This window comes from Protomyctophum parallelum, assembly GCF_964188405.1.
Source record: "Protomyctophum parallelum genome assembly, chromosome: 21".
NCBI classification, from domain to species: Eukaryota; Metazoa; Chordata; class Actinopteri; order Myctophiformes; family Myctophidae; genus Protomyctophum; species Protomyctophum parallelum.
In genome coordinates, this window is record NC_139713.1 from 23794621 (window position 1) to 23807747 (window position 13127).

The 13127-nt window shown below is 45.3% G+C and overlaps 1 protein-coding gene across 1 annotated transcript; it reads right to left on the minus strand.

Moving 5' to 3' along the window:
* Positions 1–11400: 11400 nt before the first annotated feature.
* On the minus strand, positions 11401–12645 carry LOC310878891 (selenocysteine lyase-like; the record flags this gene model as incomplete). The annotated part of the gene is made up of 1 exon (XM_083793308.1): positions 11401–12645. The coding sequence occupies one exon, from the start codon at positions 12643–12645 to the stop codon at positions 11401–11403; it is 1245 nt and encodes a 414-aa protein (XP_083649434.1).
* Between the last annotated feature and the right edge of the window lie 482 nt (positions 12646–13127).

The window sequence follows — 13127 nt, forward strand, 5'->3', positions numbered from 1 at the left end:
AGATACTGGATTTCCCTGAGTTGTAGGCCGCAATCATGAAGATAAAAAAAGGCTGATCTACAAGCTCATAATGCTGCGAAGCATCTGCTATTTTTTGTGAACGTTTCCTTCTGAATGGGGCTCCCACGTGTTTCATTGATTGGCAGGTGTTTCCAATTGTCTAATTGGCCTTTCCTTTTTGTAGTAGCATGCTTGACCTGCATGGCCTCCGGGGAGCTGGGTAATGGTTGAAAATTTTAAAAGGACTTTGATTTAAACGCCAGCAGCAGACCCAGCAAGGCTTGGCTTAGTTGGCTATATAGACTTGGCACACCAATATAATCCTGTTGTTCATACAGTATTGTGTCTGTAGTCAATAAAGCGCAGCAGCTTTAATTACAAAACATCAATTGTGCCAGCAAGAAGCCACAGTAACACATGCTACGGTGACATACTGATCAATCTGTGGACAAGGAACATTTATACAGTTACATGGCTCTTGTGCATTTTGTCTCCTTAGTGGGTTGACCAATCGATGTGAAATTGAACAGGACTACTGTACTGCACACACAAGGACTCACAAATCAGACTTGTCCCTTTTCCCAAATTTTGGGAATATTTTGCACATGACTCGCGACCAAGTATATTAACCAACCAGGCATAACACTTCTTCACATGGGCTGTTTATGATATTACAGTTTCTCACAGTGGTGGAAGCACTATGTAGAAATACTCACAATTAAAGCGGTATTCAAAATGTACTTGAGTAAAAGTATAAAGGTAACGGCATCAAACAAACTTGAATATTTGGCTCTGTACTTTGTCTGTTCTTTTTCCCCGCTTCACCAAATCTCTTTGCTGAAAACAGGCGATCTACAAGCTTGTACAACATGTCACGCAACAATGTGTTGTGCTTGTAGATTCAGCTAATGTTATGGGATGCTAGAGTAAAAACTGCCAGCGGTATTGCAGCTGTTCGTAAATACTCTAGTCTAAACAGACAGACAAACATACACACGCGACCAGGCATGAGCAGTTAGGAACCACTCAAAAAGAAGAAGAAATTAATGTTGCTATCACACAAAGCGGTTATTTTCAAATGGCTGAAATTTATGTAGGGCTGAAGTAGTTAACTCTGAGGACGAGCTAGGCGTCCCTGACCCCCTGTTGAAAACCCATACTGTAGGGGTAGATCGTTGGTCTGTATGCTTAACATTGCCATGGTTACAATCATTATTCTTGGCTGTCAGGAGCGTGGCTGTACTAAGGGAATTAGCTTTGTTTAGGATGTGTGGTTTTTAACTCACTTACTTTGGCATCCTGTAGTAATAGGGTCCAACCTCTAAGGAGCTTGAATGTGCTCAGCAACATTCAAGGCCATTCCTTCACAGCTAGTAGTTGTAGCGATATTTAGTTTGGGGCCTAATTGCCTCAGTGACGGACAGACGGACCAAGGCGCTAGCTTAGTTTGCTGGAAATGAAGCCACTATGGGTTCTCATTGAAGCTGCTGTTCCTATTTATGGCCCAGCAGATGTCTACCGTTTGCGATACATTATAATCTCAATACGAGTCACTGAGGTGTTGGGCGAACTTTACACTTAGTAAACCCTTAGTAAACCTTTTCATAAACACTTTTATGTTTTCGGTAGTTTAAAGTCTTTGTTTTAAATCATCATGATCTGCGTTTAGTAAATTATGGTCACATTAATTTAGAAATGAATGATGAAGTAAGGCTATGTTTCTAGGCTTTCTATACTGGTTTTAGTGAGTGAAGACCCGCTGTGGTTGCAGCCAATAGCATTCATTGTCCGGTTGCATTTCTGGACCGGAAATAGAAAGATGGCGGATTTGAAATCGCTGCAAAACAGGCCTCCTTTACGGCCTGTATATCTATGGGTGTGACGCGTTGGTCATGGGATGGACGGACAAACTGAGTTTGTGTATTGAGTTTGTGCTTAAAATGTACTGTAAATTCTACAAACTGTTAATAAATATTTCAATCAATCAATCAATCAATCAATCACACCACCATCATTAGAGCAGTTGTTCTCTATGCCATGGGATGGACGGACAAACTGACATCACCATCCTTAGAGCAGTTGGTCTCTATACCATGGGATAGACAGACAAACTGACATCACCATCCTTAGAGCAGTTGGTCTCTATACCATGGGATGGACGGACAAACTGACATCACCATCCTTAGAGCAGTTGGTCTCTATACCATGGGATGGACGGACAAACTGACATCACCATCCTTAGAGCAGTTGGTCTCAAAAAATGGCTCAGGTCACCCCAAATTACTTTATAGCACTTTATGTATTGTCGTATTAATGGTAAGTAAATAATATGTACATCTTTCCCCCTAAGATACAGTATGTCATGAGGAAAACCTGAGAGTTTCCATTAAGTAAAATAATTCTTATACTTATACCCTATTCTGGGGGAACATTCACCAAAAATAGCCGATCTACAAGCTCGTTGTGTGATGCATTGTGAGGTTGTATATCTGCTATATTTGAGACTTGGTGTCCTGTAGGCTCAAAAAGAATGCACCAAATGCAAGTGACATTAATAAATTCTCTGAGGCACCCCTGGACTTGTGCCAAGGCACCCTAGGGTGCCACGGCACCCACTTTGAGAACCTTAGAGCCTTGTATTGTACAGGGATACAAACTGAGGCTTGTATTGTACATAATTTGAATAATAATAATAATTCCCCTCTTGCTCTAAGTGTGTAATTCGATTAAGTTATTCATAGCATTCTAGCTGACGCCCCTTACCGAGAGTTAGCGTGACATTGATATTTGCAGAGCATAAATGAATTCTAGGATGGCCCACAGGCTAGGAAATTGAGCATTCATATTGTCTGCTCTTGATGTGATGTATATAAACAGATATATTTGCAGGCTCTTGGCTCCTCTATTAACAACCCACAGGGAGAAGCCGATGGTGGGATATTTGGGCCTATAGCAGAGAGAGAGGGGGGAGAGGGAGGATATAGGATAATAACAAAGCAATTCATATTTTATTGCTCCAAAACTGTTACTTGTCAGGAAATCTAAAAAAAGAAGCTGTGTTCCAATTAGGGATGGGAATTATCGATTAATGCATTAATAGTTAGTTAGTTAGTTGATAAGAGGCGTTTAAAAATAAATCGGAGAATCTTAATTTCCCTCAATGTCTAACATAAAAATCTACATTTTGCTGATATACAGAAAGAAAACAAAAGGCATATTATATTCCTAATCAAATACTTATTTGACCATTTGCGATACAGGGCCAGGCAGTGGCATCTTTGTATGAGAAATAGAATCAAATGAAAAGTGTACTGTCTTGTCAGTCACATCAAATGCATGCAAAAGCAGAGACGTTTCAATTAATTAGATTATTTATTAATAAAAAAGTTTCGACTAATTTATTAACGGCGATAAATCGATTAACTATTAACATCCCTAGTTTCAATGGATCCAATGGATTTATTTGGTCACAAGCTCTTGTTAATACTTTTTATCCTATATTAAAACTGTCTTAAGGGAGGACAGGCCTGCGGGCAGGCAGGTGCGGGGGGACGACATCTGACTCATGTCACTGCGTCGTCACCACCATGCCTCAGCCATAACCATATAAGGAGTTCCCACTGCAGCTATACACCCAAATATGGAGTGTGTTGTTGTCTAACATAAAAGTGTCATCATGGCATCAGGCGGAAACAAATCGGTCAAATCTTCGTCATTACTAAGTCCATAGACTTGACTTGACACATGACTTCACGGGCGGAACACACATAAATTCCGTAAATAGCCGATGTACAAATATATTGGCAAATTTCTCTAATTTTGCACATTATTTACTGAAGAAATGTATTAAAAAAATCATAAAAGTTTAAATATGGAGATGCAAGGTTTCTGCTCGTCTGTGTGTGCGTGTGCGCACGTGCGTGCGTGCACGCCTGTGTCATTTTTTATCTTGTGGGAAGGAAGCCTGCTGCTTGCTGTCTCGGCGGTGGCTTACTGAGGCGAGACAGTTGGCAGCTATATCAGCGGGGTCTCGGTCGGGGGCCCAGTGGCACACCGGTCGGTTGCGACGTCGAGCTAATTTCACTCAGAAAGCACATATGGATGCCACGCCGCCACCAGAGAGAGAAAAAAACACACATGAAAGTGGCAATGGATGGACAGTCGGAGCATTAGGAGCATCCAGCCAAATTATAGCTGGGGCCAGGTTTAAAATCCATTTCTCTCAGAATACAAAAAGAAAAGAACATGAAAGCATTTTTCTCAGAGAGAACACTAGTCTCCTATTTTTCAAGGCTTCCACTCCCCTCTTCTACGGATACGGGATCCATTCAAATACATAATAAAAGCCCATAATACATTCCCCATATATAATAGCCTTCCCACAGATTGTTCAGTCCTTGGGGCTCGCAACACCAAGGGCGCTCCCGCTCGCTGCAATCTGCATTTCCATTTAAAGAAGCATGAAATCCTAGGCTTTGTTTTCCAGTATAGGTTAAAAAGCACATAATCGTAAAAGCATGGTAGTACAGTAGGTTTTTTTTGTTTGTTTAGAGAACGTATGATGTAAATCGTTTGCCAGCCAAGTATATATGGACTGTAATGTTTGTTTAGGGCACTAAAGGACGACGTAACAGCTAGGGCTCAGCTATGCGCCTGTAACAAGTGTCTTGTTACGGCAACCTTCCGATTGCCAGACGGCCTCTGTAAATTTGACTAACTGGCTTCTTTATATAGCACTTTTTCCACTCATCTGACCACTCACTTGCACTTCACAATGTACTTCACATTCACACACACACACCCCGATGGCGGAGGCAGGCAACCATGCGAGAGACACCGACCTGCCCAGTTAGAGGTTTAGGCCCTCATTTATCAATTGAGTGTAAAATCTGCCCCAAATTCGAGCGTTGGTTTCGGAGTACACTCACATCGCCACGGCATTTATAAAGTGATCGCAAACAGCTGATCCTTCCTTAATTTCATTCCTAGCAGTGATAAATGTGACGGCTGAAATCAATCTGGCACACCCTATGAAATCAAGTCTTGACCTCGTTTTTGCGACATGAACAACTGCAATACGACCACACAACTATGGAAACCATGGTTACATGGAAAAAAAAGCCAATAAAAACCCCCCCTCCCTACACACACACAGACGCAGGCACGCACACGCAACTTGCAAGCCCAACTGGTGTGTTCTTAAATAAAGAAAGAACGAACACCTGCATTAAAAAATAAAGCTGTAGGCCTACCCTGTCTGTTTCTCCTCTCGCATCGCTTGCCTTGCTGCCCGCCTCACCCCCCCCCCCCCCGCACGCACGCACGCACATATTGCAATTGCAAGCAACTGTCACTGTGTGTTGTTAGTTGTATATTCAATTATTAAAGTATTTTTAATTTAATATACAACAAGATATATTAGTGAACGAAAACCTGAACCTGTGAACCATGAATTAAATAACAAATAGGCACACACGCTGCTGTTTTGCAAATAGGTGCATCTCCTCCTGTCCTGTCTGTCTGTCTCTATCACTGTCCGTCCGTGTCACCGTGACCAACTGACCATGCATGTTCGACAGTCTATTTAGATTGCCTCGTGGTCGCTAGTCGCTGCACTGGCTGGGCTGTCAACTGTCAATTATATGAATGTGCAGCGAAAACCATAGCCTCATGTGGCACTGGTGGTGGTGGGCTGGATGGGTTAGCCTACCTATCTTTGATGCGTTTCCCACTTGCGCTGGCACGGTACATTTGGCATTCGAGCGGGTTTATTAAACGAGGAGGAGATTGCACATACCGTAACTCCAGAAAGACATCGGCCTGCTGTAGATTAGGCTACAGTATAGGCTACCCATGTTGGGACTCTCCGCAGCTGCAGCACTGCACTATACTCTCCAACGTCCCGTCATGGAAATATTCCAGCACAGACAGCCCAAATCCTTGCATGTATGCGCTCATGCAAAACACTGTTTAAATGGCTTAAGCATCTAACTTGCAACATTGTTTTTAATTGTGCGATTTTAATTGCTTGTAAAGTTGGAAATCTCCTACTAATTTCATATGACACAAAGACACATCGTTGATGTATTCCTTTACTTTTTCCCCCCCTTTTTTACATGTAGGCCTATATGGGCTACATACCTTTATATAAACATTTTAGGAATGAATACATATGTTTAGATGCCTTTGACAGCCTGATCAGCTGGTCAAACAATGCTGCTTTTCTACGACAGAAAAACTGGTGAGAACAAAGTTCAAGGTTTTGCGGAAATGATAAATGCCGGTAATTCCGGCGAGCACCCATATTTTGGCTTATGTCGCGTTGATAAATGAGGGCCTTAGTGTCTGTCTTGCTCAAAGACGCTACTTCAACACACAGCCAGGGATGGAACCGGGAACCTTCAATTTCACGGGCGGACGCTCTAGCCCCTGAGCCACTATTACTCCTGTGTTCATATAAATCGTCTCTGTCTGGTGGAAACCTCATACAGTATATGTCCAAGTTTTTGATTCAAAAGTAGCAGATCTGCAATCTTCCCGCCGCGTTGCGAGCTTTTGGATCTGCAACTTCTGATGCTTTTGTGCAACACTGTAGCATGGTCAAGTGGGGCTTTAATTTACAGGAAATAAATCACACTTGTGTGAAGTGAGGGGCACCTGGTAATGTTTATTTAAAGAGCTGTAAACCAACATTAAAAGTCCATAGACTGTTTGTTTATAGTCCTCTAAACAAACTTGGCTGCCACATGACGTAATTCCGAAGGCGCCCCTCAAAAAACATTAAAGTATGGAGATAAGAGGTTTCTACCGACAGCAAAAAGTGGGTATAACTAGAAAAAGTGCCCTTCTGGGCACAGGTCTCCACCAGGATAGGAATGTAGGACATTGCAGCTTGCCTTCATCTGGTGGTTGGATAAAAGGGCAACAAAAGTAAATGAACTTTGGAAGCCAATCTTAACCAATCAGGATGGAGTCTGATAAATCTGAAAGACCGGTTTCGTTGACTGGCTCTAGAGAGACTGTGTACCAATTTGCGTGATGTTTGGACAAAATCTGTAGGTGTACTGTGCAAAAACTTGTTTTGCACAAAGCGGCCTCCTGGTGGCGCTATAACAGGCCGTTCTGGAAAGTTTGGGGCAGAGGTTCATCGTTGGCATCCAGGGAGTGTGTGTGCAAAATTTGGCATCGACCGGGTTAACGGTGGCCGAGATTAGCTGCTCACAGACACACACACACACACACACACACACACGGACGGACGGACGGACGGACTGACGGACGGAGTGCAAAACATACTCTCCCCCCATGCCTTCGGCCTGGTGGAGACAAATATGGCTACCATAATTAACAATGTACTGTGTGCATGTGAGCCTTGGACAGGTGCATGGGAGATGTGTCGGAGATGGACGTTGTAATAAGGGTCTCTCAGTGGGTGGGTGGGGGGGGGGAGGTGTAATGGAGAGATCAAAGGCAAGACATCTAGGTGGAGGAGGAAAATAAATAAATGACACTGAATGTACTGTAGAAGGGTAGAAATGAGAGAGAGAGGAAGGAGAGAGAGAGAGAGAGAGAGAGAGAGAGAGAGAGAGAGAGAGAGAGAGAGAGAGAGAGAGAGAGAGAGAGAGAGAGAGAGAGAGAGAGAGAGAGAGAGAGAGAGAGAGAGAGAGAGAGAGAGAGAGAGAGAGAGAGAGAGAGAGAGAGAGAGAGAGAGAGAGAGAGAGAGAGAGAGAGAGAGAGAGAGAGAGAGAGAGAGAGAGAGAGAGAGAGAGATAATAAACAGAGGGATGGATGGACGGGGGCAGAGAGAGAGGACTCAAGCAGAGGGTATAATTTGACATGATTGGACAAAGGCCCACCACCGGGGAGCTTAATTCACTCCCCTTTACATCACAGAAGAACCCTCCTCAAGCCTGTTATACTTAGTCATATGCTGAGAAACTGTTGTGCTTAATTGCGACTGTTGTTAATTCCTGTCCCTTATACTGTATATAGGGCACACACACGCCGCCGTTTGTGTCTTTGTATTTTCTATAGTATTATACGCATCACTCTGTTCATCACTTATGTACAGTCGGCTCCCTTCCAGAGAATAAAAAAACAAAAAAATTAAGGCTGATTTGAAATGAACATAAGTTGAATGAATTACGTTTCATGACAAGTTATTTGTCAGGAGAGTGCAGATGGCCTAATCTTAGGCCACTTAGTGCTACAGATGCACCACTCGTCCTGATTGCACCGCCAGGGTCTAAAATTACCTCGAATCACGCTGAGCTGACCAGCATGGCCCTGGAGTAATTGGCACATAACAATGCTTTCAACAAGCCTCTTTCTCTCTCTCTCTCTCTCCCTCTCTCTCTTATAGAATCAAACGCTAATGCTGCATTACCGTGGCTCGGGCCATTAGGCTTGTGTTGCCGGACCGCTGGTCCCTATCACCGCTAATGTTTCAGTTGCTCGTCGAATTGACTGATCTGCTCATAAATGCAACGTGAGGTCTGAGTCGGGGTGGGGGGGGCGCAAGCTCGCTGCCCGCCCGGCTGACTCACTGACTGACTGCTCATCGTTGTGCTTGCTCATTACGTGTTGCCGGGATGGTTGTGTTTGAGCTAATGAGCTGAAGTGGACTTTTGTGTACTAATATCAACCTCCATCAGATGCCGGTTGCATCTAAAAAATGTAAATGTGGAGAGCTGTTGTCAGGGGAAAGGGAGTACTGGTCAGCCGCGGACCAGTAAATTACTTTTACTGCTTCACCCAGCAGATGGCTGCTCAGATGGCTCAGATGAGCACACAGGGGTTAACTACGTGAACCCTTGTGCCCCTGTTCTGGGGTGAACATTAGGCAAAAATACTCAACCTACAAGCTCACAGCAACGCGAGGCTCTGTGAGCTTGTAGACCGATATTGTCTAGTGATTTTTTTTGAAGATGGAAAAAATGGAGGGGGTCAGGTAAAGACCTGTGGGATATTCCTTGTCTTGTTCAGGTAAACTTGGACAAGTAGACTGGGTGGGTTGGGTTGCTATACACAGGGCAAAACTGCAACATCATAGTTTCCAGACGGCACCTCCTCTACCCACTCTTTGCAGTGAGCGAGCAGCAATGAAGGTGGTACTTTATACCAGGCCGGGAGACGTGTTTGATTACCACAGACATTCACCCAAACGCTCGGCTTGGCCATTAGCCTGACCATTCCGTACTGACCCCTGGCCTGCATGTGTGCCTTTCATATTGAGATATTGGCTATAAAACTCACAGTGAGAGGGACATTGTTCACAGTTCGCACGCACGCACACACGGTTGGAGCGATGTAGAGCCGAGTGCTTTGAAAGGCCACTCTGGGGCCATCAGGTTACCGATGTGTCTGCCTTTAAGCTAGTACTGCTCCAATGTGATCGCCCACGACAGTCAGCTGACCTCTGTTACGGAGTGCATTAGTAAGGTGCTGAATGTCAGGCCTGCTGCATGGCTGTGCTGAGAGGTGGTGGAGTAGAATGCCAATGAATGAGAATGTTAGAATGAGAGTTTTAATATCACAATTTAGAACAATGTCATTAACAATGTACGTTAAAAGAGTTATTTTCTATCAATTACACACCCCATGAAGGCTTGAATTCATGGATTATTTTTTGCCGCATTCCTGAGCCAATAATATGACTGGGTCATCAGCCAGTAGAAGACTCAGTAGGAGACTCAAGTGAGTCCATTCCTAGCAAAACTACCAAATTGCATGCAGCTATGCATGCATGCACACATTGGCAGAGAATAAAAAGGATGGCCAAAAAAACAAGTTAAAGCTTGCATTCTTGTTAATGTAAATATCAGGGGTGTTTCTAGGGTCAGCACTCATGTGAAGTGAGGCATGCCCACTGTATAGTATTTATATTGCATGATGTCTTACGTCATCATTTACTGCCCTAAACAAACATTAAAGTCCATGGACTTGGCTGCCATATGACGTAAAAGTCATATGCATTGGACTGTACAGTACTCGTGTAGCCTACTTACAATGACTGTCCACCACTGAAATTTGAATAATTTGACCAGGCTGATAATTCTCATTTGAGATGCCTGTCACAGTCACAGTAAGTGTTCAGGATGAATCTTGTGAACATTCAGGTATAACATAGTATCAAACTTCTTGATCGCCTGCAATTAGCTTCTTCCTTCCCCTGCAGAAACCATAGAAGAGCCCCTAAGATGGGAAACATATCTGCTCCTCTTCTTGACCACATGCCAATTTACTTTATTATAACCTTGCTTGGGCTAGTTCCATCAGTCTAGTGCCAGGAAATGACAGAGTTTGATGCCAATTTACTCTATAAGTGCCTCAACCCTGCTTGGGCTAGTTCCATCTGTCTAGGAGGGTGTGAGAGCTGACATCTTCATTTGAAATGATTAAAGTAAGGCTGTCAAAGTTAACGTGATAAAAACGTGTCAAAGTCAAATTCCTTTCAACGGTAATGTTTTTGGCGCGAGATCAACGCACGGTGAATTTTGACCCTTGGTGCACACCGTAGTTTGAGGAAACGATGCACTGGACACATCAACAAGCCCCCGTGAGCCAAAAATGGATAAGAAAGACACTTTTTGAATGGCAAGTTCAGCTTCAAAGCCCTTCCAGGTGGTTCTCGACAGACAAAAGTAATCTACTGTCGCTACCACCGGAGTTGATTACATCTAGTTTAAAATACCACTTGTCGGATATATTGCTGCAGCACACAGCCGATGAAGAGAAGTCTACGCCCCCTGCTCGCTTAACACGCTGGATAGTTTGTTGAGGAGACAGCTGGACAATTCTACAAGCCAGAAACTTTCAACAGCAGTCGCCAAATGGATTGACTTTGTGGAGGATTTTTGCATTGCGTGATCACATCCACCGATTGGACGTAAAGGGGTGAGTGAGTGAGTGTGTGCTGGAGAGAGAGGGGGGGAGAAAGAGGTGTGTGTGTGTGTGTGTGTGTGTGTGTGTGTGTGTGTGTGTGTGTGTGTGTGTGTGTGTGTGTGTGTGTGTGTGTGTGTGTGTGTGTGTGCGTGCGCGTGCGCGTGCGTGTGCGTGTGCGTGTGTGCGTGCGCGCGCGCGCTATTATCAACTGCATATATGCCGGCTGGCCCTGTACCTTTTTAACAAGCCAGCAACATGGTCTTTCAGCACAGTAAAGCAAGCCATCCGTCCGTCTGTCGATCCATCACCATCAGTCAATCCATGCATCCATACATTTCAAGGTTGTCCATTCTTCAATGTCGGCATTCTCCAGGAAAGTGCATACAGTACATACATTCATGCTCAATTCACTAACTTTATTAAATTAAATTAACATTATTAAATTAAATTAACATTATAAATCAATGAAAAGCAGTTTACTATACTGTATAAGGCACTGTCCATAGCTTGCATCAGTCAGTGTGTTTGTTCCAACAGCTGAACCGCGTCCCTCAGGTCTTCCACCACTGCGTCCACATCTGCGTGCGTGGTGTCCCGTCCCAAGCTCAGTCGAAGGGCGTTGGCAGCCACGCCCGGGGGGACGCCGCAGCTCAGCAGAATGTGGGAATGTCTAGTGTCTCCGTCACCGTGCGAATGGCAGGCGGCGCCGACGCTGGCCAGCAGCCTCGTGCAATGGGACAGTACCTTCCGGCCGTGTAATCGCGGGCCCAGGATGGACACGTTGCACGTGTTGGGGAGCGTGTCGGAGCCGGGGAAATGGCCGTTAAAGCGGACCCTGTCCTCTCCCAGAACGGCCCTCAGCCGCTCTTCCAGGTAAAGTCTGGTGCTTCGCATCTGACTCTCGTACCGCGACAGATTGGCGGTCACCAGCTCCGCGGCCTTTCCCAAACCGGCGATCATCGGTGTGTTTTCGGTACCTGGTCTCAAGTTCCTCTCTTGCCCTCCTCCGAACAGCATCGGGTACACCGGCGTTTTGGTTCCGGGGCTGCTCACGTACAGGGCGCCGACCCTTGGTGCGTAGAACTTGTGTCCCGCGATGGTAAGGTAGTCTACTTCCAGGTCGCGGGCGTCCACCTGGATCTTGCCTAGAGCCTGGGCGGCGTCGGTGTGAAGGAGGATTCTGAGACACGGACGTCGACCGTTCAGAGCCTTTATCCTCCGGCAGATGTCTCGAACCGGCATGCAGACTCCCGTCTCGTTGTTGGCCAGCATGACGGAGACTAAACAGGTGGAGGGACGCACGGCAGCCACAACGTCCTCCACCTCCACCCGGCCCGTTGCCTTGTTAACAGGCACGCGGGTCACGTCCACCCTGCCGCCTCTCGCCAGCTGTCGGGCCGTCAGATCGACCGAGTCATGTTCCACGTTGGAGATGATGATGTGAGGCTGCCGCCGTCTCCGTCCTCCGGTCTGTTCCGCCGCCTCGCGGCTTCGTCTGTAGTGCTCCACGGCGGTGTGGAACACCAGGTTATTGGCCTCGGTTCCGCCCGAAGTGAAGATGATGTCTTCCGATTTCCCCCCGACCATCCTCGCTACATTCTCCCGGGACTGATCGATGATGTCTTTGGCCTTGACTCCTGCGACATGGTCACTGCTGGGGTTTCCCCACGCTTTCTGCAGGGCTTCAGTGACGGCCTGGATCACCTCTGGATCCAGCGGCGTGGTGGCGTTATAGTCCATGTAGATTCTGTCCACGTTCATCCCGGAATGCGGAGAGAAGCTACGGCCAACCGACGCATTGCTTTCTAGAAATGTGATGTTATTCTGTTGGTCAGCCATAGTAACCTTGTAAAACGGTGCATCAGTGGCAGTGATCAGCTAGACAGCAGCACTTGCAACGCCACTGGGTTGACCTCATTTTCTATATATTAATTAAATTCACAATTTGTGATGTGACGTGTTGTGGATACTTTATATACATATTTTCATTATTTGTTGTACCATGAAGTATATAGTGTGTAAGTGGTTAAGAAAATGTAACCCACGTCATAGCTCTGCCGGAGGCTAGCCATCTATGAAAGGGTCTGCTGTCTGTGTGTGTGTGTGTGTGTGTGTGTTTCAGTGAGTGTCTGTCATTCGTTCATTAATGTGACTGTGATCGTGCTGAAAGATTTCCCAAATTTGGAATCATATGTCATACAGTAAATCACTGACGTCATAGATTACTAATGTCACAGGCTGCA